Raw genomic sequence first — 25,026 nt, forward strand, 5'->3', positions numbered from 1 at the left:
CTATATCAAATTGTCTTTGTACAAAATATCAATTTTTATATTTAGCAATTATATATTTTTAAATGACTAAAGACGTTCTTTAAGTGTTTTGTATGATAACAAAATATTTAATGATATAATGTGAATCAAATTTTTCCTACATAATAATATATTCATTTTATCATTTACAAAAAAAAAAAAAGTATTTATATACATTTTAATAACTTGAATTCATATTATATCTATCAAGTGTATTAATCTTTACTAAATAAAATATTAAGAAATATACAGTAATATAAAATAGCTATTTAAATTATAAATGCTTTATTCATCTTTTTTTATTTTTCTTCCAATACCCCGTTCTTTCTTTGATCTTATGTAAGTGATCCAAAAATAAAGATTTGGAGAAAACCATCTAATAAAGATAGCTATTCTATGAATAAGAGGAGCCAAAATAAGTTCATTTTTTCTGTCAACTAAAGCACGATAAATGTAATTAGCACATAATTCTGGTGAGTATCCTTTTTTTTGGTTCTCATCTTCAATATTGACTGGAACTCCTTCCGTATCAACAGCGCGACTACCAAAACCTGTATTCATATAACCAGCTGAAACAACTAATATCTGTAAATTAGGTCTTTCTTCTCCTCTCATGGAGTCAAAAAATGCTTGAATTGCATGTTTACTGGCAGAGTAAGCTGATCTATATGGAATAGCAATTCTTCCTTGAAGACTACTAATAACAACAATAGCTCCATCATCTGGAATAAAATCAATTAAATTTTTTGTTACAGCCACATGTCCAAAATAGTTAATTTCCATGACATCTCTTTGAACTTTTAAAGATGTATCACGACATGAACCACGATTAGATAAACCTGCATTATTTACCAAAACATCAATTTTATCTCCAGTAATACTTTTTTTTACCAAATCTTTTATAGAATCATCTTTAGTATCTGTTAAATCTAAATAAGCATAATCAGGAGTATACTTATTTCCCCATTTAAATTTTTTGTTACATTCTATCAATTCATCACATAGTGATTTTAATTTATCAATAGATCTTGCTGTGACAATAACTTTAGCACCTTCTTTATAAAATTTAAAAGCTAAAGCTCTTCCCAATCCTGTACTTGCACCAGTGATAAGAACAGTTTTTTCACGTACATTTAATTTAGGTTGATGATGTGGTCCAGGGATAGCATAAAATAAAGCTTTAGTAATTCCAAATAATCCAGCTGAAATGACTAACCAAGTACAAAGTGGATTATTTTGAATATTTTGTAAATATACTTGAATCTGTTCCATCTATAATATAATTTTAAAAATTTAAAAAAAATGACAAATTAATAAATAAATAAAATATATCACCATAATATATAAAATATAAACACATTATAATAAGTAAAAAAGGTAATTCGCAACTTTAATGAAGAAGTGCTCTTATTGAAAAAACATATTACAAAGGTTATCAGCAAGTATGTAATAAGAGTAATCTATAATTAAGATAAAATAGGGTAGAGACCGTATGTATACGTATTATTTTAATGTTATTATTTGTGATGAAAAACATATATATATATAATTATACAATAAAACGTTAAAAATTTGTATGAAGACACCTTAATAATTTCTAAAAAAAAAACTTAACATTTTCTTTTATATTCCAAATACTATTTCGCTTCTAATTCATTATTTTATGTCAATTTTTTTAACATTAACATTAAATTTTTTGTGTCTTGTTATTTACTGTTTGTTGTTATTGCCCCATAACGAAAATTATTTTAAACAAAAAATATACACATAAAGTACTTAATATTTTTGACGATATGAATCTGATCAATCTTTTCAAAATTATCCATTAACGTTAAAAAAAAATATTACAAAATAATAAAATCTTAGCGTTAACAGTAAATTAAGTTGATCATAAAATTGCCTATAATAGTTTCTATGAAAAAAAACGTTTATAAATTTATAAAAGATCTGTTAAAACTTATCTAAACTATATATTTTCAAGAGTAATATGTATGTAGCCAACATTTATTGAATCTTTGTTGACCACAAATTACTTTCATACAAGTAACTATGTACTTGTGTGGACTTCTTATCTAACAGATTTTAATTCCTTATAGTTAGGCACTGCAAATTAAGATTTCATCTCAAAGAAGGAAATTATGTCTTTGGAAAAAAGTTTACTAACCTTTAGTTTCCCGAAAAAAATAACAAATAAATTACAAATAAAAAATCAAATATAGAATGCAAATAAAACTAATCCGTAACGAGTACGTTTTTATTTTTTTTTTTTATAAAATAATTTATGTTGATTCTTTTTAATATTTTAGAGCTGGTATTCAAGAATGGATAATAATGGAATTTACAGGTACATTTAAATCTGATGAATTTATGCTTAATGGACTTTCACCTGGATCAGTTGTATGGAGAAAAAAAGAAGAATCTATTGTAATGGTAACTGGGCATACAATACTTGAAGGTGGTGTAAAAAAGTTAGAAAAACCATTATTAGTTTTGGATAAATGCCGTTACATACCAAATAATGATTCACCAGATAACCAAGTAAAAGTGGTTGGTGTAATAAAAAGAAAAATTGTTTTTACTTCTAGACCTCGACCAATTGTAACACGGTTAGCCAGAAAAATTTAAGTGTCTTTTCATTACTAATAGAACTTATGAATTATTGGTGTGGTTATTTTTAAAAAAAGAAAATGTAAATAAAGTTCTGTTTTTTTTAACCTGTTAATTTTTGACAATAAACTTTTGTTTGTCACTTTTTATAGTAGGAAATTAACTATAGTAAATATCTGAGTAACTTCATAAGATACTATCGAAAATGTAATTTAAAGTAAAAAAAATGTAAAATTTAAGAAAAAATTTATTTTTTGAAGAAAATTATAGACAAATTGTGCAAAAAAATTTATTGGTTATTTGTAAGTTTAATTTGTGGAGCTTGATTATTTGTGTTATCATCTTTGGCTCCTTTGTTACTTCCATATCCGTAGTATAAAGATGAAAAAGCAGATGGGTAATAACCAGCATAACCTGTATATCCTAAATATGATGGGTAACCTGAAGCATAACCTGCATATCCTGCATATCCTGGATAATATCCACTATAAGCTGATGGATAGTAATATTGTCCAGATACTGAAGCAATAATAATAGCAATTAAAGCAATAATAATTTTTGAGTTCATAATTTCTTGAGTTAGTATAAAATCAGTTAAAATTTTCTGTCTTATTAAAAATTTTACCAGTTTATATACTAAATTATTATTTATTCATATAAATCTTATCACTTAATATTTTTATAAAAAAAAAGAAATAATAGTAGAAATTACCTTTAAGACAAATATTTATTTTTAAGTTAAGGAAATTCATTGTACCATTGTTTACTTGGAACTATAAATCTACGGAAAATGTCATAAAAATTAGGTAAATATATGATTTTAAACAATACAAATTTAAAGAAAATCATAAATTAAAATATTTTTTATTTCAAGAACGAGTTATCGTTTGTGCACACTTACAGAAAGATAAATCTTATGAAAGTTCTTTTTTTGTCGTCTAATTCACTAAAAACTTTTTTCAATTTAAACTATCCTCTATCTAGTATCAATGTTAAAAATTATAAAATTTTCAATACAATTGTTAATATTATATTTATGATTCAACTGCACATATAAAAAAACTATGTTCTTTTTTCATTATAAAAATTAACTTATTCAATTTTAATATTATTAATAGAGAATAAAAATTAAAATTTTGTCACGACTGAAAGTTAAAATATTTGTACACTAAAGTTTATTTTTTTAACTTCATCTGTTAATTTTTTTTACATATAAAACTTTTAAGAAAATTTTTATCTTAAAAAAAATCTATATTATAATAATTTATATGTGGCTTCATCAAATAACAACAAAATTAAATTTTTTTAAAAATTAGATATATGAATATACTCTATTCGATAGCCCTTGAAAAGGGATGAATTTTGAATATAATCAAGGATATGTAAAAATTTAAACTTCAGAAGTTATGAGCCTTCAAAGTTGGAGACGAAAATGGGGAATATTTTTTGAAAAAAATCGCTTTTCATGATCCAATTAAGCATTTTTAAATTAAAAGATATATTCTAGATCAGATTTTTACGAGAAAAACATTAAACCTAGTCTCATCTTCATAGGACGTCTCAAACTTGAGATAAGATAAAAAATTTGATGAAAAAAGGTTTTCGAGAATGTAACCATAACTCAAGTTATACAGCTCGTAGAAGTGTCAAATTTGTTGCGCTGGGTTTCTTTCAACTTTTTAGATGTAGTCCACGTTGAAAAGTTTTCTTGATATTCAAAAGTTTTCAAGATATAGAATTTGGCATTTTTTCGCGCTTAATATTTTGTCATCATTTTTTATATCTCAAAAGTGGTTGGTGATATAAAAAAGTGTTGAAGGTAGACCCCATATGAAAACTAATGTGAAGACGATTTCAGAAAACCGCTTGTTCCTAGCTTCATTTTGAAAGGAGATATAACCAAAGGCGGAAATTTTTTCTAAAAATTCATTGTTCATGACTTTTCAGTATCTTGGTTAAAAATTGTCATATGAAGATAAGCTTAGTGGCAAACGATTTCTCTTAAAAAGTTATTTTATAATGAATAATTTCTGTAAAAATAACTTCCATATTTCCTGATTTTCAAAAATTGTTCAAGAAGCTCCAGCTTGACATGTCATCAGAACTTAAAAAAACAACTTTTTTTAGAATTTTGGCATAATTTTATATTCATTCGATAGCCCTTGAAAAGGGATGAATTTTGAATATAATCAAGGATATGTAAAAATTAAAACTTCAGAAGTTATGAGCCTTCAAAGTTGGAGGCGAATGTGAGGAATATTTTTTGCAAAAAATCGCCTTTCATGACCCAGTTAAGTATTTTTAAATTAAAATACATATTCTAGATCAGATTTTTACGAGAAAATCATTAAATCTAGTCTCATCTTCATAGGACGTCTCAAACTTAAGATATGATGATAAATGTTGCTTCAAAAACGTTTTCAAGAACGTACTCATAACTCAAGTTACACAGCTCGTAGAAGTATGAAACTTGTTGCGCTGGACTTCTTTCAACTTTTTAGATGTAGTCTACGTTGAAAATTATTTATCATTCTTAACAGTTTTCAAGATATAGTACTTGGTATTTTTTCGCGCTTAATCTATTGTCATCATTTTTTATATCTCAAAAATGGTTGGTGATATAAAAAAATTTTGAATGTGGACCCTACATGAAATCTAAAATGAAGATGATTCCAGAAGTCCGCTTGTTTCTAGCTTCATTTTCAGTGGAGTTACAACCAAAGGCGGAAATTTTTTCTAAATATTCATTGTTCATGACTTTTCTGTATCTTGGTTAAAAATTGTCATATGAAGATAAGATTAGTGGCAAACAATTTCTCTTCAAAAATTATTTTAAAATAAATAATTTCTGTAAAAATAACTTCAATATTTCCTGAATTTTAAAAATTGTCCAAGAAGCTCCAACTTGACATGTCATCAGTACTTAAAAAAACAACTTTTTTTAGAATTTTGGCATAATATTATATTCATTCGATAGCCCTTGAAAAGGGATGAATTTTGAATATAATCAAGGATATGTAAAAATTAAAACTTCAGAAGTTATGAGCCTTCAAAGTTGGAGGCGAATGTGAGGAATATTTTTTGCAAAAAATCGCCTTTCATGACCCAGTTAAGTATTTTTAAATTAAAATACATATTCTAGATCAGATTTTTACGAGAAAATCATTAAATCTAGCCTCATCTTCATAGGACGTCTCAAACTTGAGATATGATGAAAAACATTGCTTCAAAAACGTTTTCAAGAACGTACTCATAACTAGAGTTACACAGCTCATAGAAGTATGAAACTTGTTGCGCTAGGCTTCTTTCAACTTTTTAGATGTAGTCCACGTTGAAAAGTTTTTTTGATTTTCAAAAGTTTTCAAGATATAGTATTTGGTATTTTTTCGCGCTTAATCTTTTGTCATCATTTTTTATATCTCAAAAATGGTTGATGGTATAAAAAATTTTTGAAGGTGGACCCTACATGAAAACTAAAATGAAGATGATTCCAGAAGTCCGCTTGTTTCTAGCTTCATTTTGAAAGGAGATATAACCAAAGGCGGAAATTTTTTCTAAATATTCATTGTTCATGACTTTTCAGTATCTTGAGTAAAAATTGTCATATGAAGATAAGATTAGTGGCAAACGATTTCTCTTAAAAAGTTATTCTAAAATGAATAATTTATGTAAAAATAACTTCAATATTTCGCGAGTTTCAAAAATTGTCCAAGAAGTTCCAGCTTGACTTGTCATCAGAACTTAAAAAAACAACTTTTTTTAGAATTTTGGCATAATATTATATTCATTCGATAGCCCTTGAGAAGAGATGAATTTTGAATATAATCAAGGCTATGTAAAAATTAAAACTTCAGAAGTTATGAGTCTTCAAAGTTGGAGGCGAAAGTGGGGAATATTTTTTGAATAAAATCGCCTTTCGTGATCCAGTTGACAAATTTTAAATTAAAGTATATATTCTAGATCAAATTTTTACGGGAAATTCATTGAAGTTGGTTTCATATTTATAGGACTTCTCAAACTTGAGATATGATGAGAAATGTTGTTTCAAAAACGTTTTCAAGAACGTACTCATAACTAACGTTACACAGCTCGTAGAAGTATGAAACTTGTTGCGCTGGACTTCTTTCAACTTTTTAGATGTAGTCTACGTTGAAAAGTTTTTTTGATTTTCAAAAGTTTTCAAGATATAGTATTTGGTATTTTTTCGCGCTTAATCTTTTGTCATCATTTTTTATATCTCAAAAATGGTTGATGGTATAAAAAAATTTTGAAGGTAGACCCCATATGAAAACTAAAACGTAGACGTTTCCAGAAATCCGCTTGTTTCTAGCTTCATTTTTAGAAGAGTTATAACCAAAGGCGGAAATTTTTTCTAAATATTCATTGTTCATGACTTTTCAGTATCTAGGCTAAAAATTGTCATATGAAGATAAGCTTAGTGGCAAACGATTTCTCTTAAAAAGTTATTCTAAAATGAATAATTTCTGTAAAAATAACTTCAATATTTCATGATTTTTAAAAATTGTTCAAGAAGCTCCAGCTTGACTTGTCATCAGAACTTAAATAAACAACTTTTTTTAGAATTTTGGCATAATATTATATTCATTCGATAGCCCTTGAGAAGAGATGAATTTTGAATATAATCAAGGATATGTAAAAATTAAAACTTCAGAAGTTATGAGTCTTCAAAGTTGGAGGCGAAAGTGGGGAATATTTTTTGCAAAAAATCGCCTTTCTAGATCCAGTTGAGCATTTTTAAATTAAAGTATATATTCTAGATCAAATTTTTACGGGAAATTCATTGAAGTTGGTCTCATCTTCATAGGACGTCTCAAACTTGAGATATGATGAGAAATGTTGTTTCAAAAACGTTTTCAAGAACGTACTCATAACTCAAGACAAAAAGCTCGTAGAAGTCTGAAATTTGTTGCGCTGGGCTTCTTTTAACTTTTTAGATGTAGTCTACGTTGAAAAAATTTCTTGATTTTCAAAAGTTTTCAAGATATAGTGCTTTGTATTTTTTCGCGCTTAATCTTTTGTCATCATTTTTTATATCTCAAAAATGGTTATAAATATAAAAATGATTTCGAAAGTGGACCCAAGTAAAAAACGATTATAAATTAATTGAAAAAAATTTCTATTTTTTATTTTCATGTTTAAACGAATTATGAAAATAATCGGAAATATTTTCTAAATATATATTATTTGTTTCGTTTTAATATTTTGACTGAAAATTGTCGTATGAAAATAAGATTAGTAATAATTTTTTTCATATAAAATGGTCGTTTTTAATAAATATTTCAAATAATATATTTTTAGTTTTGCAGAGATTTAGAAATTGGCAAACAATTTTTAATTTTTTTGAAACTCTTTTTATTTTTTTTAGCTATTTTAATTATAAGCTAATTATTAAATATTATAATTTTGCTTAACAATACAATAATAGATAAAAAAAATTAGTAGTAATTTTTAATCTTAATATAATTGGCCATCATCTTTTAATTATATTGATAAATTTATAAAACTCTGTATAATCTGTTTCTCCTTAATTGTTTAAATGTTGATTATGTGGCATAATTGCTATTTAAAGACAATATAAATTTTAAATTTATTATTTAAGAAGAATTATTATAAATAAATTTTTAAGTCATTGACCATTATTAAATTAAGGGAAATACTATTGTTGTTGTTTTTATAGTTACAATATATGCCATTATCATTAATAATAGCATAATTTTTTAAGAATTATTAAATAAATGCTTCGAATGTTTGTATTATATATCCATATATGATATTTATTACAAAATTTTGATTTATTTTAAGATATTTTAAATTTTATATGCTGTTTTTCGAAAAAAAAATAATGATAGATATTAGTAATTAGTTTATTGTTTAATTAAAGTGTGTTAATTAGCTTAAGTTAGTATAAAAAATTATATATATATATATTTATTGATAAGAATTTAATAATCTTTAAAACCATATCTGCACACAGGCTTTCGATCCCTTAGCGGATACCTTCTTTTTAATACTTCTTTTTTTTCCTCTATATTTATTTTTGAAACTCTTCCTTTTTTAACATTGATTAATTTTTTTTCCGTCTTTTTTTTATTTTTCTCATTTCTATCACTAATAAAATCTTCTGACTTTTGTGATTCTGGAAAAGATGTTGAAGAACTTTCTTTAACACGTTTTGTAATTGGTGTTGAAGTTAATATTCTTGGTTTTAAATTTTCATTACGTAATTTGTATAAATCTTTTTTCTCTTCCATACTAGATACATCAAAATATGATATAGTATTTGATTTGTCTTCTTCGCTTGAAATATTAAATATGATATTGTTATTTTTATTATCTTCATTATTATCATTCGTAATTTCTTCTTTTGTTGTTTCTTGTTCTACAACAAAAGAAATTCTTTTTAAGGAGTCTCTCTTAACCAAATTGTTTTTATTTAATATTTTAAGAGATCTTGAATTCATTTTTTTGTAACAAACTACTAGATATAAAAAGTGTAGTTAGTATTTTTAAATAGTGATATGATAGAAAATTTATAATTTTTATATTATACAAATATACAAATTTTCAGAAAATTATGTAAATTTTTATAAATTATAATAATGTTTTATTATTAAAATTATTTCAAAAATTAAATAGAATTATTTTATTGTATCATTAGTTTATAAATAATTATTTGTTACAATTTTTTAATTTTTATGTAACTTAAAATTTCCGATCATTTATAATCTTTACATTTTTATTGGAACATTCATATTTTTTAGTGAACTTTTTTTCTTTGTTAATAACTTATTTTGATTTGATAAATATTTATTTTTTTTAGTTTTTCTTTTAACTTTATTTACATTATCTATGACTACATCAGTTTCATCAATAATTTCTGCCTTTAATATTTCTTCGAGAATATCTTCAAGAGTTACCAAACCACAAAGTTCACCAACATTATTATTTTTTGTTTTTTTTCTAACAATAGCTAAATGGTATTCTCCTTTTTTAAATTCTTCTAACATTGTTTTTAATGGTGTATCCTCAATTACAAATCTTAGAAGATGTTGATTATAACTACAAACTGTTTTAACAGTAAAATTTTGATCAGGATCCATTAATGCAAGATCTTTAATAAATAAAAGATTAACAACATTATTTCTATCATTGTTTGCATATACTGGTATCCTAGTATATCCCATATTAACAATTTCTGTTACCTTATGTTCATTAAGAACAGTTGTCTCTGATAACATAAATACATCTTCTATTTTTGTCATGACATCTTTAACAGTTTTATCAGTTATTTCCATAGCACCAAAAGCAATTTTAAATTCCATAGCTGATTCACCTTTAGTTGTCATTTTTATTAATTCCATTAATTTTTTTCTATCATATGATGAAACTTCTACACCAATAAAGATATCAAGAATTTTTGATAATGGATAAGATACTGGAAATGTAATACACATAAAAAATTTTGTTATCCAAATAGTATTTGCACCAACAGCAAGACCTTTTTTAACACAAAGAGATTGAGGAATAATTTCACCAAATATTACTATACCAGCAGATGATGCAATTAATGCTACTATTCCACTAGTTAAATCGTCCATTAATATTGAAATTGCTGAATTCACTAAAACATTACCAATAAGAAGTGAACATAAAAGAAAATTTCCACTTTTTCTTATAGGCATCACTGCTTCAGCATATTTTTTATCTTGTTCACTTCCTGATTTAGTAATTAATTCCAATTCCTGAGGTGATAATGTCATAAGTCCAAGATTTAAACCAGAAAATAATCCTGATAATACAGCAAAAAAAATAATAACAAGTATTTGAATCCATAATGGCATTATATATTTTTTTGGTACAAGTTTTGTGGATATATTTATGTTTTCTTCTTTAATAAATATATATTTATTATTACTTGTTGATAAATGGTAACATAATCTGTAGATTGATTCTTTATCTGGAAGTGCAGCTACAAATATTATACTTTTACTTGTTACATTTATAAATTTTTTTTTAGATACAGTTACTGTCATATCATTGCAGTTATCAGTTATTGTAAAACCAATGTAATTAACGTATTGAAGATTGGAACCAAAAACAACAATTTTAATTTCAGTTTTTGATTCAACAATTGGAATCCCATCATTTGTATATCCGTCAATACTTTTTGTTAAATTGTCTTTTGGTTGTAAACGAAGACCTGATATTGTAATATCTGGTATTTGATTATTTGATTTAAAATCATATTCAGTGTTATTTTTTACATTATTTGGATTTGATATTTCTGGAGTAGTATCCAGTATATCAGTATTTCTTTTTAATATAATTCTTTTCCTATTATATTTATTATGCTAAAATTTGTGTGATTTTAAAATAATTTTAAATTATTACCGTATTACATGAAAAAAAATCTATGCTAATAATATTAATAAGAATTAGATAATAAAATATACCTTGCATTTCATTAGCAAACTGCTAATTTTAGTCTTGTTTAAGATGATATAATTAACGTAATAAAATATTATTTTAACATGAGAGTTAGATAGTAATTATCTTATATCAAATAAAATTTAAATTTTATTAATTTATACTAAAAAAAAACACTATAAACAGACATTTAAAAAAAATATGATCCATGGTAATAATTTAATATAAGTGAACACAAATTTTTTCAATTAATATTAAAAGTATATTTGATAATTTTTTTTTCATTTAATTCATTAAATAGGTTATTTTTATTAACAAAAATATTTTTAATTTTTATAAAATTATATGTAATTTTATCATTTAGAAGAATTAAAAAAGTGTTTACAAAAAAGTAAATTTATAGAAAAACGAAAATATTGGTAATTTAAACTAAGAAACATCCAAGGTAAGATTATACTTTTGATAATATTTTTCACATAAAAATTAATGATAAATATAAAATTGTTAATGAGTTTTTGAATAATTAACAATATTAAAGTTTATAAAAAAAATCTTATTCAAGAGATGATTATAGTTATTATAATTGTTGACTATTTTATTCTACTTTTATTGATATGATAATTTTTTTTAACTAAAAAACTTTTATTTAACAATCTTTTTTTAAATTTGAATTTGATTTAGACAGTAATAATTTTGATAATATTCAAAATAATAATATTAAAAACATATATTACTTTAATTGTATCATCATAACCATATATTACAAATGGGTATATTACTGCTTCTTCAAGTTACATATATTTTAACAAATTTAGTTATTTCTTTTATTATAATACCAAATTGTGGAAATACAAAAGGTAGAACTTTTAAGTCACCTGAAAATAAATCAAAAAAAAGTATGGAAAATAGTATTTCTAATAAAAATTGTGTACAAGAAAAAAATAAGCTTATCTATAATATTAATAAAAATAGAAATGTTTCATTTATTGGTAAAGTTTCAGAAGTAAAAAATTCTGTTGATACACAAAAAAGTCACACTGAAAAAACAAAAACTACTGATAAAGATAAATCACATACTATTGAAAATAAAAAAAATAAAAAAGGTCATAAAGTTATTGTATCAATGACAGCGTATAATGAGGAGATTGAAAGAAAATTAAGAAGTTTTTATGGTATTCCTGAAAATATTATAAAAAATACTGATAATCACAAAGACTGTGGAAAAGAGGTCGATAAAAAGTTTAAGTCTATTAAAAAATATTTACAAGGTAATAAAAATAATGTTGACAAAAAAGTAATTAAAGATAACGTTTTAAATAGTAATAAAAAGAAAATTGTTAAAGATACAAAAGCATTAGAAAAGACAAAAAAGAAAAAAGTGAATGTTGCTTCAGATATAGTAATAAAGTCAAAAATTATAGAAAATTCTCCAAAGAAATATGTTCCAATTGATGAAAAGAAAATTAATTTGAAATCATCATATGCTATGAAAATAAAAAAAAATGATTTAAATATTAATGCACCAACAGGAAAGAAAGATTCTGCTGCGTTACAAGAAGATGATCGATATATAAATTTAGTTGAATTGTCTATTGGTGATGGAATAGTGAATCCAGATTTTGTTGAAGTATCATTACAACCTACTCAACGATCTACTTCATTAACAGTGGATGAAGAAAAAGTTGAACAAGAAAATTTAAATGAAGATCAAAGTAATGAAGAAAAATATGAATCATTAGCAGCAATTCAAGATTTGCATTTAATGAAAGAATAATGTTTGGAACTTTTTAGTTATCTTTTTTAACAATTGAAAAGAAAATGAAAAATTTTTAATATATATTTATAAGAAAGATCTTGAAAAGAAGCAAAATATTATTTTAATAACTTAAATTATTATTATTTTGTATTTTAATACAATTTTTTAAAAAGTAATTTATACGCTTCAATTGACATTACTAGAAATAAATTATACTTTGCTAAAAAATGTCAGTCATCTATTATTTTTGTATTCATTAAAATCATATAGTATATCAAAAAATTATTAAATGTTATCTAAATTAAAAACAATTTTTTAAAAATTGTTTCTTCTTATAGTATAAATATAGATTTCAATACATTGAAAAATTATATACGTTTTTGAAAATAAATGACAATTTTTTCTTTAACATTAATTTTAACTATACTATATCAACAATAAAACGATCAAAAATTATAATTTAAAAAAGCATTAATTATTTTATTTGTTATTAATAAAAAAATTATATTTTTTGTTTTAGAATAATAAACATATTAAAAAGTTATTAGTGATAATATAGATAAATTATTTTAATATAATATATTTTAAATTTTTTTTTAGAATAATTAATTGAAAACATAGTAGTAAATTGAAACATTTATTGAATAAAAGATAATTAAATATAATACTATTAGAATAAAAGACAAAGTGTTAAAATTTTTTTAGTATATTTGATTATATGAATTTAATTAAAATTATATCTATATAGTGTTAAATACAAAAAACATCGTAGTATTTTATCGTTAATAATTATTGTAAAAGTTTGCTGTTATTTTTGAAGTAAAAACGTTATTTATATAATTAAATTTATTAATATTACTTTATACATCCATCAGTTTTTAAATTGCTTTTGTTATTTTTTCCTTTTTCAGATATGTTTATTTCTATATTGTTATCATCAACAATTTTTTTTTTATTAGAAACATGTAGTTCATTTTTTTTTAAAGTATTATTATTTGGAATTTGAGATTCTTTTTTAGCATGATTAATTTCCCATTGACATGGTTCACTCCAAAGAACTGAATGCTTTTGCATAAAAGCTTTTAATTGTTCAAGAATTTTATTATATTCTGGAGGTTTATTTGAAGGAGCTTCTACAATATTTTTAACAATTGGTTCAAGTTCTACTGGAAAGTAAGTTTTATAAAAATCGCAAGTTGCATTAATCTTTTTTTTAGCAATATTTATTTCAGTATCAGCTGGAGTCCAAGGAAGTTTTATATATAAATCCATTGAAACAAATAACCATGAATATACATCATCTCTATATGATGGATCACATCCTCTGTGAAGATGTGGAGAGCAATGAAAAATAGAACCAAACCATATTGGACCATCTTTCTCAGTAACTGGACTACTAGGTTCCAAATTGATAGGTATCTCATCAACATTACATTTATATTTAAGATGTCTAGATAATCCAAAATCAATTATTCTTACAACAATGTCATTTTGTTTTCTTTTATTTTGATAATCAACTATAATATTTGCTGGCTTCAAATCCAGATGAACAATTTTTATTTTATGAAGAATTTTCAATCCTTCAAGAATATTAATAACAACACGAATCCATGTTCTTAATTCAATTCTTTGATTTGGCATTTTTGTTAATATGTCAAAAAGATTGGTACCAAAAAGAGTTGTTATAACAAATTTGAATTTTCGTTTTTCACCATATCCTAAAGGATCAGCAAAAAAATTTCTTTTACTTTGTTTTTTGTTTAAAGCTTCTAATATACGAACTTCTTTTATTATATGAGTATCTTGTTTTGTTTGATCTTCAGCTTTCAAAGCAGCATAAATTTTATTATATTTATCTTTTTTTTCATTTTTATCACTTTTTTCTGTTTTTTCATTTTTTTCTGTTTTTTCAGTTACTTTGCTGTTTTCTTCTGTAGCTTTTTTGCTACATTTATAAATTACACCAAATGTTCCTTTTCCTATAATTTCTTCACAAGTCCATCCCATTATTCTCCTTCCAAGTAATTCATTAAAACCTGGATAGTCAGTTTTAACAATTTTATGATTATTCATATTATCACCAACTTTGTTCTCTAAATCATCTTGAACTAATACAGGAAGACTCATATTAAATTTAAAGAAATTTTTTTTTTAAAATACATGACTACTTAAATAATCACAAAATTAGATTAATTAAATTTAAAAAATTCAAATTTTATGCATGTTTAATTTCTTTTTTATTACAAGTATAATTGAATATTCAAATAATATATTATTATACAAATTTTAATATATTTTTTATTAGCAAAAGATAATAGAAATTAGTCTTTATTTTAAATAAATATATTGTTTCCATGAACATTTTTTTTTATATTATAAATCAAAGATAGAGTATACACTTTATTGTAAACTATATTTTATTTATCTATTATAATTTTTTTTAACAATTAAATAGATGAATATTTTTTATAAAATATATGACGTTATTTTTATTAAAATATATAATATTAAATAATTTTATAATAAAAAAAACGAAAATAATTATCTAGAGATAAAATTTATTAACATACTTGTTAATATTTATTATATAAGTAATATAATAACATAACATCATCTATAATTTTTTAAAAAACTAAGTGCTTAAAATATTAAAAAAATACATTAAATTTTTATTTTTATTTTATATTGTATTAATTTTTTTAAAGTAATTTTTTATTAAAAAACTATTTTTTATACTACACGTAAGTTTGTTAGGACAATAAAAGTTAAATAAGTTAATATTGAAAATAAAGTACAGAAAAATATATTTCATTGATTTGGTATAAATATAACATTAATATAGTATTATTTGTTATCAGTAAAAAAAATGTTTACTAAAAGTTAAACAATTTTATTAAATGAAAAAGTAAACTCAAAATGAAATTAATTTTATATATAACTATATAATGTAAAAAGTTTTATTGTTTTAAATAAAGATTTCTATAAATTTTTTTATTACATAAATGTAAATAATACTTTAAAACATTAGTAAACATTTTATGTAAATATTAAAAAAATGAATTAAATTAATATTCTAAATATATGTGTTCTAATATAATCAAAACTTTTTCTAAAATAAAAAAGAAAATACTGTTTGGTAATAATTTATTTCATTGACGTTCACATATATCTTTAAAAATTATAAGAAAAAAAATTATTTCATTAATAGATTAACCAATAATGTAAAAATAAATGCAAACATTATCTTAAAATTTACCGTTAAGTCAATAAAATGAATATTTTCTATTTTTATTAAAATTCTAAAAAACATCTTCTAATGACGGCATCAAAAAATAATTGACAAAAATTATTTTCATCTGGTGTATGCTGATAATATTTTATAAATAATATTTTAAACATTTTTTTTTCCTTACTCAAATAACATCCTAATATTGATATTAAAAAAAATGATTATAAGCTATTTTCTTGTCAATCCATAAAAAATAATTTTGTATTAAATTGATTTTCAAAAAATTTTCCAATACTTGATGAATTAATGTACAATAAACTAGATATTATCATAAACGTTATTAAAATAAATGTATAAAATCCACAATTTCTTAAATACCTCTTTTTCGGTTTCTTGGTATCGATAGATGACTGAGAAGGATATTTATTTAACCCATTACTAGCACCTTTAAGATGTTCTTCAATAACGCCATAAGATTGAATATTAGATGTATAATAGGGATACTCATAACACGGGGTCAAACAATTTTTTCCATTATAAATTGTACAAATTGAATGTTTCCTAGATTCACTTTCGGTAAGTAAATTTTTTGAATTACCACTGGCATATGAAAATAAATTTGAAATAGACTTTTTACCATCCATAAATACTCAGTGAATATTTAATAAAAATAAAAAATATTATCAAAATTTTTTAGCTTAATATAAGGCTTTATTAAATATAATATTTATATGAATTTGTAAAAATAATTTTGTTGAAAATGTTGAATTACAAGTGCACATCTAAACTGCTCTAGAGGTGGATTATGATCATAAATTGATGGTAAATTATCTATATGGTTATTACCATATGATATATATTAAGATAAATATTACTTTTATTATTTACATTATTAAAGAATGTTAATTTTTTTATAAAATATTTATTATCATAATTTTTTTAAAAATTATATTTTTATTTATTTTTATATTTTAAATCTATTTAATAACATTATATAAAAAATTTTTTTTAAATATAAAAAAATATTAAAATATCTTTATTATAATATTATTTATATTATTTTAAATTTTTTAATAATAAATAAGAAAAGAAACAATACTTAATTTTATATAACTATTCTTTAAATGTTTCAGTTGTACTAACAAAAGTAGTATCTAAAACAATATATGTTACAGTTATAATAATAATAATAATTAAAATAAAACAAAAAACCATTGGATATTTCATTTTCATTATAAAATTATCTTCTTCTCTATAATGTTGATTCCATGAATTTGAATATGGTATATAATAAAATGGAACATCATTTGATGCTTGAAATATATAAGGTTCAAATGATAAATTAACATGCCCAGATAAATGATGATCTGGAGGTGATTTTGGAGATGGAGTAGTTACTATTTCAATATCAGAATCAATAGAAGGTGCAATCATTTTTTTTTAAAAATACATAAAAATTATCAAATTTAAATATACTTATAAAGTATTTTTTTTTTTTAAAAATATTATAGTAGAATTTATAATAAAAAACAAAATTAAATGTATAATATTTCTACAATCAAAAATATACCTTCTAATAGGACAATATCTTTATACACATTTTATCTGTGTAAATATTTTCATTTCCCTTCTTTATAATTTGTCAGGACAAATAAAAAAAATTATGATAAAGCATTCTATTACATTTTTATTATATAAATTATAGAGATTTTTCTATTTCAAAAATAAAATAAATTATTTTACAGATATATTATAAATACATATATGCATTTTCTAACTTAAAATAATCATTCAAGTTATTTTTTAGCTAAACAAATAATATTATAAACAATTCAATTATTTTTATCACTATTTTTAAACATTATAATATTATTAGTACTAGTAAGATTAAAAAATAAAAAAAATGATAAATATCATAATAATAATTCTAACTTTACTTTTAAGATTTGATAAACTTATTTTTACATTACACCTATCTTTTTTTTTAATCTAAAACTTATAAAATTATTAAAGTTTTACATTTTTAGAATCTGTACAATGTAATTTCTGCCTTTATTCTTTTATTTTCAATTGATTCCAACGAAATAGTTATACCTGGCTGTTTCTTGTTTTCCTTTCAACAATCTTTATATATTTTCTTTTTTTGAAAAATATACTATCATTTATTAGACTATCGATCGTATCACTAGTTTAAATAGAATACCTTTGAAATAAATAAATTTTTTATTATAAAAATAAACTTATTTTGTTATTTTTAAAAAATCTCTTTTAAAAATGATTCATAAATTAAATTTCAACTTGAATTTTAAATCATAATTGTAACATCATTATTTTAAGTAATGATAATAGAATTTTTTAATATAAGATTCAATTTTTTATTATTAAATTATGAAATATTTTTAAATTTGTTACCTTTTTGAATTCTTTTAATTACAAAAGAATTTCTTATTTTATGATTTCAACAATTTAAATAACTTGTATAAAATTATTTTTTTTTTATTAAAACAAATTATTTCTTTTTAAAAATTAACACATTTAAAATAGACAAAAATTTATTTACATATTTTTATCCAAAAAAAAAATGGTCCTACCAAAAATGAATAGTACCATTATCACTATTATGAAAAAAGTATAAACACTTTAGTTATTACAGTTTAATAAAATGCTCCTTTTAATAAAAAAAAAATTTTGTTTATTTTTTTTACCAACAAACTGTACGAGAAAAATCTTCTATATAATCTTCTAGGGAAATTTGTTTTTCACGAAATTGTTTTGTCATTCTTATAATTTCTTGATGAATACCTATACGACCATATGTTGCATGTTCAGATAAGAAACTATAAATTTCACTTAAAGCATATGGTGGAATAACCAATTCATCCAAACGAAATCTTTTATTTTTTTCTACTGCTGGCATAAATATTACCAAATCTTGATTATATCTATTATATAATTGTTCTTCTTCATCTTCATCATCAGTATAATTAATAAATTCATTGTACTCTATTATATATTTAGGTCTAGCATAAAGAATTAATGTTAACATTAACTCAGCATTTGGTTCAATAGAAGATAACTTAAAAGTTCGTGCTAATATTCTACTGGCAGTACGAGCTATTGCTTTATCCTCATCTTTCAATAATGGAAATAGAGCTTGAACAAGTGTATGTGTTGATGCACCATTATTAATAGCTTCTTGTAATAATGATTGTATTACATCAATAGCAACTATTCTACTTCTAAGTTTAGGTTTTCTCATTTCCATTCTTATCATTTCAATATCTTTTTCTAATAATTGATATGTCCAATGTTTAGCATTTCTTATTTTTGATTCTAATGATATTAATAAAAGATAAAATTCTTGATCATCCAAAAGATCATCCTTTTCATCTTTAATTTTTTTAATCCACCTAACTATTGGTTCAACACAACTATCCGGAAATTTTCTTGTATTAAAAAGATGAAGAATAATTTTTTTAATTTCTGGACAGTCAAAATTAGCTGTAAGGAGACGTGCCATTCCTTCTGGTGTAAATGAATGGCATTCTTTATCATAGGCAATATATCTTAAATAATTTGGTAAACATTTAGGTATTTCACATAAAACATAATCTAAATCTTGGTGTGTTGCAATAAATCGTGCAATGGTATCACGAAGAGCTTGACCAGAATTTTTATAAATAATTTCTAGTTGTTCACTTCTAATATCAATTTTGTCATGTCCACCATTTGGAAGAAGACGTTCCAAAACTTTTATAAGACGGAAAAAGACAATCATTGCATAATCAGGAAATTGTCTGGTAGCTAGATTACCCTGAATTTGTGTAATAATATGATAACATAAATCAAAATATGTTTGAACAATAGGAGCATTTGATGTAAGATAATCATGAAGAAAACAAAGTATACTTATTATGGAGCTAACAGCTAACTCTTTTATTAGTAATGAGTATAACCATTTTGAGATAGCTTCAAAATCAGCAACAGTACTAATAGAGCAAATAGATGCTATAATAGTATTTTTTGTAAGTAAATCTCTACACTGTAAAAGGCACCTCAAAAGATTTGGAATTAAATGAGATGTTTCATAAATAGTTGGAGGATCACCTCGATTATCAGGTTTTATATATGATAATAACATTGATGTAAATAATAACCTTTGTTCATTAGGTTTTTTATCATGAAATAGTAGTTGGTGTATTAATTCATATAATTCAGGATACTTTTTAAAAAATATACCACATTTAACTTTTAATCTATCTTCAACAAAAAAACTATCTCTTTGAATTTTTGGATTACCAAATATCCTTGTTAAAACAACAACATATAATTGAAATATACTATTTTTGATTGAAAAATTTGTTCGATAACAATTTTGAAAACAAAATATCAACCAATGACTTAAGTATTGTTCAGTTCTTTTTGATAAACTTTTATTTGTTAAAAGTGATTTTAAAATATATATTTCAGTTAAATCATTTTCACTTAACTCTTCTGTTCTATCTTGAATAGATTTCATTATTTTATTCATATATTGATACTCCTTATTTTCATCAAATTTTTCATACATTAACATTGTTGATATTAAATATGGTATTCCTGCACTTCTTCTAAATTCATATTTTTGTTTAGGTTTTAATTTTCTATCTTTATACTTTTCTTTTTCATAATATTCATAAATATTTTCTATCCATTGATAAGAGTATCCTTCTAAATTTAATGAATCCAAAAGACCATCTTCATTACCATATGTTATAACATCTAATGGTCCATTAGAGGTACAATTTTTAGAGTCATTAATAAATTTAACTTCAGAATACTTTTTACAAACTTCTTGAAAATGTTGACTAACTACTCGGTAACTGCCAACATGTCTTGTATTAATAAGTTGATGAAAATAATATCCAACCATTAATTTTCTAAAATTATAATCAAATAATTGTTCAAAGGAAGACATTTTAATTAATGATACAAGAATTGAACTAATACATTTTGTTATTCTCATTGATAAAGCAAGATTATCACGAGCAAAGGTTGCTTCATTTATAGGACATGATGGATTATCACTATTAAATTTTTCAATACTTTTTCTATCATGTTCTGAAATGTATCCTTCAGGATATTCACTTTGTATAACATTATCTCTTTCACCTTGAAAAATAAAAAAATATGTCAAAAAATGGTGTTTAAATTTGGCAAACCATGTCAAATCTTTAGCCTTCTTTGTAAATTCTTCCTCAAATTTTGGTAAACTAAAGACTGTTGAAAATAATGATAAAGCAACATAAATATGAGTCTTATCACCACTAAATTGAATATATTGTTCACTATATGTCTGAAATGGTAATAATTCTTCTATTTTATTTATCATAATACCCAAATTAAAATCATCACTTTTAGAAAAAATTTCTAACAATGTTTGAATATATCCAACTTGTGAAACATTTCTTGAAGCAATAGTTAATTGAATATATTCTTCAAGTTTTTGTTTAATAATTGTAACATGAGTATTATTTTTAATAATACAACTAATAACATCTTTGACATAACTTTCAGCATGTTTTAAACCTTCTAATGATTTATTCATTAATTCCATAGTTATAAATGAATCACAATTAATATAATTATGATATTTTACTTTTGATGATCCTTTTCCTCCTTTAAAACCATTTTTTATATAAATAAGTTCTAACATTGAAGCACCAATTCTATTTAACATAGGTGCTTCTTTTAAAAAACACCAAGCAAACATTTTATTAATCATTTCATTAAAACATATTTTAGTATGAATTAAAAAATTTTCAATTGGCATTTCTCTAAATATATCTTTAAGAATAACTTCACCACCATCACAAAGGATTCTCATAACTTTTGACATTACATTCATAAATGGATCAATAGTATTATTGGTACAATTAGGTGCATGAATATAAAAACCTCCAATTATTATGTCAAATTCTTCTTTTGTAATTAAATTTGAAGTTTTATTTAATAATATTAATGACATTGCTGTTATTGCTACTCTAGTATGAGAACCAAAAACAATTTTTATCATATCTTTTAAACCAATTAATTTTTTCCAATGTATTTTTTCACGTAAAATTGTTTTTTCATGTGGTACCATACCTGATAATATTTGTGCTAAAACAATTCGACTCTCTGAAGCATAATGTTCTGGATCAATTTCCATTGTTGATGAAGTTGACTGAACAACTGTTTTATGAGTATGATGTCCTCCAGTAATAGTATTAAAATTTTTAATAAACCATTCCTGTAAAACACTTGAAGATACCATTTCAGGAAGTATTTTATCATAAATTAAAAATCTTATATCTTGACTAGATGTTGTTAAATAATATGTAAGACAATGTATATGCCTAGCTTCATTTCTTTTCTTTTCCAAATCTATCATTAAGATATGTGTAACAATATTTGTTAAATCATGAAAAATTATCAAATTATACATAGCATCAATATCACTACTATCTAGAGAAGAAAAATTGAGAATCCTCATGAAAGATAAGTAACAACGATAGACAACTTTTTTAGTATGTCTTTTGTAAAGAGATTCACGGATACCTTTTTCAATATTAATTATCATTTGATTTGTTGGTTTTTCACCTTCCCTGAATTCAATATTAGGATATTTCATGAGGTAATTTTTTAAACAAGCCTCAAAGACAGTAATATAAGACTTAATTATTGCATCTGGAGCTATACGAAAAAAATAAAATGGCATATATGTTAAAATATGAAGATGAAATTGTTCGTTTGGTGATGTTTGTGAGGTATTGTAAGCTCTCCAATGATCAACTAAATCCCTTAAAGCTATTAATGTAACTTCATCATCGGTATCATCAATTGCATCTAAAGCTGCTGTCATATATCTTTCTCGAGGAGTTAAACGATTCCGTTGCTCAAGACAATCCTGAAAAAGTGTCATTTTTTTCCTTGTTAATGGAATATTAGGATCAGAAAGAAGAGCATTCTCAAGATACATTTGAGAATGTTTTTTTGAAAGATTTTGTTGTACACCATCTGTTAGGGCAGTATCCATTCCTTTAACTTTTTTTTTATTCTTCTTTGATGCAGGTGGTTTAGTTGTTACCATGCTCCCTAAAATTATTTTATATTAATATATCAATATTAAAAAATAATTAATCATAAAATAAAAAAAAAATCAATTTTTTAAATACCGATATTTAAAAAGTTTTGATATAAAATTAAAAATATATATAAAATATTAAGTAATAAAAATATTTTAATATTTGTATAAAGATAAAGCATATAATAAACGGGTAAAAAATAAAAAATATTAAATTTACATTTATATTATACTTAAAATAAATTTTATTGGAAAAAAAAAGAAAATACATATAAATATATATATTCTTTTTTACCTAAGTTCTTATTTTATTAATAATAAAAAAGTAATATCATAAATAAAAAAATTTTTTTTAAATATACATGTTAATTAGATTTTAAAAAGTACATGCACTAATTTTCTTATATACAATGTCCAATAATGTAATTGCTTACTTTTTTAATATTGAAAAAAAAACTTAACTGTTAGAAAACCTCAAAATGTAGTGGATTTTTTATACAAATAAATATATATAGTTACTAATAATTAATATCTTTTACAGTTATTTATATTTAATGTTCATAAAATTTATAAAATATGCTGATAAAAATTAATTTGTTTATAATGAAACATTTTGCAAAATATTTTTGCTAATTATTATAATAACTATAATTAAAAGTTTTATTCTGCATAACTAAAATTTTTTCATAAATAGGTTGTAATCTATAAACATGAAAATATTAATTTAAATTTAAAATAAAACTAATTTACTAAACTATTATTTTTTTTGACATAAAAACAACTATCAAAAGATTGCTAATCGAATAAACAACAAGATTATAATAATAAAATACTAAAAATTTTATCTAATTATATTCCCTTATCACTGACAATAATTTTTTAAAAAGCCAATTAAAAAAATATCAGAAAAGAACAAAAATTAGTTTTTCATAATCACTATTTAAAATATTTGCGCAGATCATTTTTTAATTAATTAAATAAAACTTTCTCTTAAAAAAGAACAAAATGAAATTAACATAATAATTCATTTTAAATAATGTGTAAAAAATTACTATAATTCAACTATAAATATTAAAAATAAATGAACAAAAATAACATAATAAAAAACTATCATGATTATATTGAAAATTTTAAGCTCGCATAATAATAATCCAAGAAAACTAACATTATTCTTTTTATTTTTAATCAATAAGTTATTTTAAGTATATTAGTTATTTATAAAATAGTAAAATACTTCTAACAAGGTAATTAAAAATTAAAATTGAATTTTTTTAACAATTATAACTTTAAAAAAAAGAAATTATTTAAAAAGATATTTCATTTCTATAAGTAGTAGTATTCTATCTTCAAAAAAAAAGTTCATCCATTGATAAATCATAGAAATATTACATAAATAAATTAAAATCCTAAGTTCAGGCAAAAAAACATATGGACAAAAAGATTTAAAATACTACAAAAAAAAGTCATTAAAAAGGAACTCTTTACAAACCATATATTTACACTAATTAAAGCAAAATTTATATACTGACCATAGTAATATTCTCTTACTCCCCTTTTCCAAAAAGTATAAATCTAAAAAACCAATTTACACATTTCGATATTATATAAAATAAAAAATTAAGTTAAAATTTTTTTAAAAACAAAAAAAATTCATTTCTTTTAACAAACTATCCACTACATATATACCATAAATATATTTCCTCAAAAATAATAACCAAAATAATTTTGTACTGGTAACAAAACACAATCTAAATATAATAATAATAGAAAAACAAAAGATAATTAAAAAAAAAAGTAGAACACTAAAATTTAATATAAATATATATATTATAATATAATTTTAATATAAAATAATAAAAAAAT

The 25,026-nt window shown here is 22.4% G+C and overlaps 9 protein-coding genes across 9 annotated transcripts; 2 read left to right on the forward strand and 7 right to left on the reverse strand.

Annotated features, from left to right (window-relative positions):
* Positions 1–303: 303 nt before the first annotated feature.
* Positions 304–1,290, reverse strand: SRAE_1000332100 (Dehydrogenase/reductase SDR family member 7B; the record flags this gene model as incomplete). The annotated part of the gene is made up of 2 exons (XM_024650498.1): positions 304–947; positions 1,002–1,290. 2 exons carry the CDS (start codon positions 1,288–1,290, stop codon positions 304–306), a joined length of 933 nt encoding a protein of 310 aa, XP_024504269.1.
* A 948-nt stretch (positions 1,291–2,238) lies between these two features.
* SRAE_1000332200 (Chromosome transmission fidelity protein 8 family-containing protein) lies at positions 2,239–2,780 on the forward strand (the record flags this gene model as incomplete). Its single annotated transcript, XM_024650499.1, has 4 exons — positions 2,239–2,264; positions 2,325–2,624; positions 2,665–2,707; positions 2,778–2,780. The coding sequence occupies 4 exons, from the start codon at positions 2,239–2,241 to the stop codon at positions 2,778–2,780; spliced, it is 372 nt and encodes a 123-aa protein (XP_024504270.1).
* Positions 2,781–2,914: 134 nt separating this feature from the next.
* Positions 2,915–3,193, reverse strand: SRAE_1000332300 (Protein of unknown function DUF1459 family-containing protein; the record flags this gene model as incomplete). Its single annotated transcript, XM_024650500.1, has 1 exon — positions 2,915–3,193. The coding sequence occupies one exon, from the start codon at positions 3,191–3,193 to the stop codon at positions 2,915–2,917; it is 279 nt and encodes a 92-aa protein (XP_024504271.1).
* Positions 3,194–8,588: 5,395 nt separating this feature from the next.
* Positions 8,589–11,111, reverse strand: SRAE_1000332400 (CBS domain and Domain of unknown function DUF21 domain-containing protein; the record flags this gene model as incomplete). The annotated part of the gene is made up of 3 exons (XM_024650501.1): positions 8,589–9,059; positions 9,489–10,997; positions 11,100–11,111. 3 exons carry the CDS (start codon positions 11,109–11,111, stop codon positions 8,589–8,591), a joined length of 1,992 nt encoding a protein of 663 aa, XP_024504272.1.
* Positions 11,112–11,839: 728 nt separating this feature from the next.
* On the forward strand, positions 11,840–12,847 carry SRAE_1000332500 (Hypothetical protein; the record flags this gene model as incomplete). The annotated part of the gene is made up of 1 exon (XM_024650502.1): positions 11,840–12,847. The coding sequence occupies one exon, from the start codon at positions 11,840–11,842 to the stop codon at positions 12,845–12,847; it is 1,008 nt and encodes a 335-aa protein (XP_024504273.1).
* Positions 12,848–13,684: 837 nt separating this feature from the next.
* SRAE_1000332600 (Protein kinase domain and Serine/threonine-/dual specificity protein kinase, catalytic domain and Protein kinase-like domain-containing protein) lies at positions 13,685–14,956 on the reverse strand (the record flags this gene model as incomplete). Its single annotated transcript, XM_024650503.1, has 1 exon — positions 13,685–14,956. One exon carries the CDS (start codon positions 14,954–14,956, stop codon positions 13,685–13,687), a length of 1,272 nt encoding a protein of 423 aa, XP_024504274.1.
* Positions 14,957–16,297: 1,341 nt separating this feature from the next.
* On the reverse strand, positions 16,298–16,702 carry SRAE_1000332700 (Hypothetical protein; the record flags this gene model as incomplete). The annotated part of the gene is made up of 2 exons (XM_024650504.1): positions 16,298–16,376; positions 16,437–16,702. 2 exons carry the CDS (start codon positions 16,700–16,702, stop codon positions 16,298–16,300), a joined length of 345 nt encoding a protein of 114 aa, XP_024504275.1.
* Positions 16,703–17,171: 469 nt separating this feature from the next.
* Positions 17,172–17,492, reverse strand: SRAE_1000332800 (Hypothetical protein; the record flags this gene model as incomplete). The annotated part of the gene is made up of 1 exon (XM_024650505.1): positions 17,172–17,492. The coding sequence occupies one exon, from the start codon at positions 17,490–17,492 to the stop codon at positions 17,172–17,174; it is 321 nt and encodes a 106-aa protein (XP_024504276.1).
* A 1,267-nt stretch (positions 17,493–18,759) lies between these two features.
* SRAE_1000332900 (Thyroid adenoma-associated protein) lies at positions 18,760–23,169 on the reverse strand (the record flags this gene model as incomplete). Its single annotated transcript, XM_024650506.1, has 1 exon — positions 18,760–23,169. One exon carries the CDS (start codon positions 23,167–23,169, stop codon positions 18,760–18,762), a length of 4,410 nt encoding a protein of 1,469 aa, XP_024504277.1.
* Between the last annotated feature and the right edge of the window lie 1,857 nt (positions 23,170–25,026).

The sequence above is a fragment of the Strongyloides ratti genome (genome assembly GCF_001040885.1).
Source record: "Strongyloides ratti genome assembly S_ratti_ED321, chromosome : 1".
In the NCBI taxonomy this organism is placed as follows: Eukaryota; Metazoa; Nematoda; class Chromadorea; order Rhabditida; family Strongyloididae; genus Strongyloides; species Strongyloides ratti.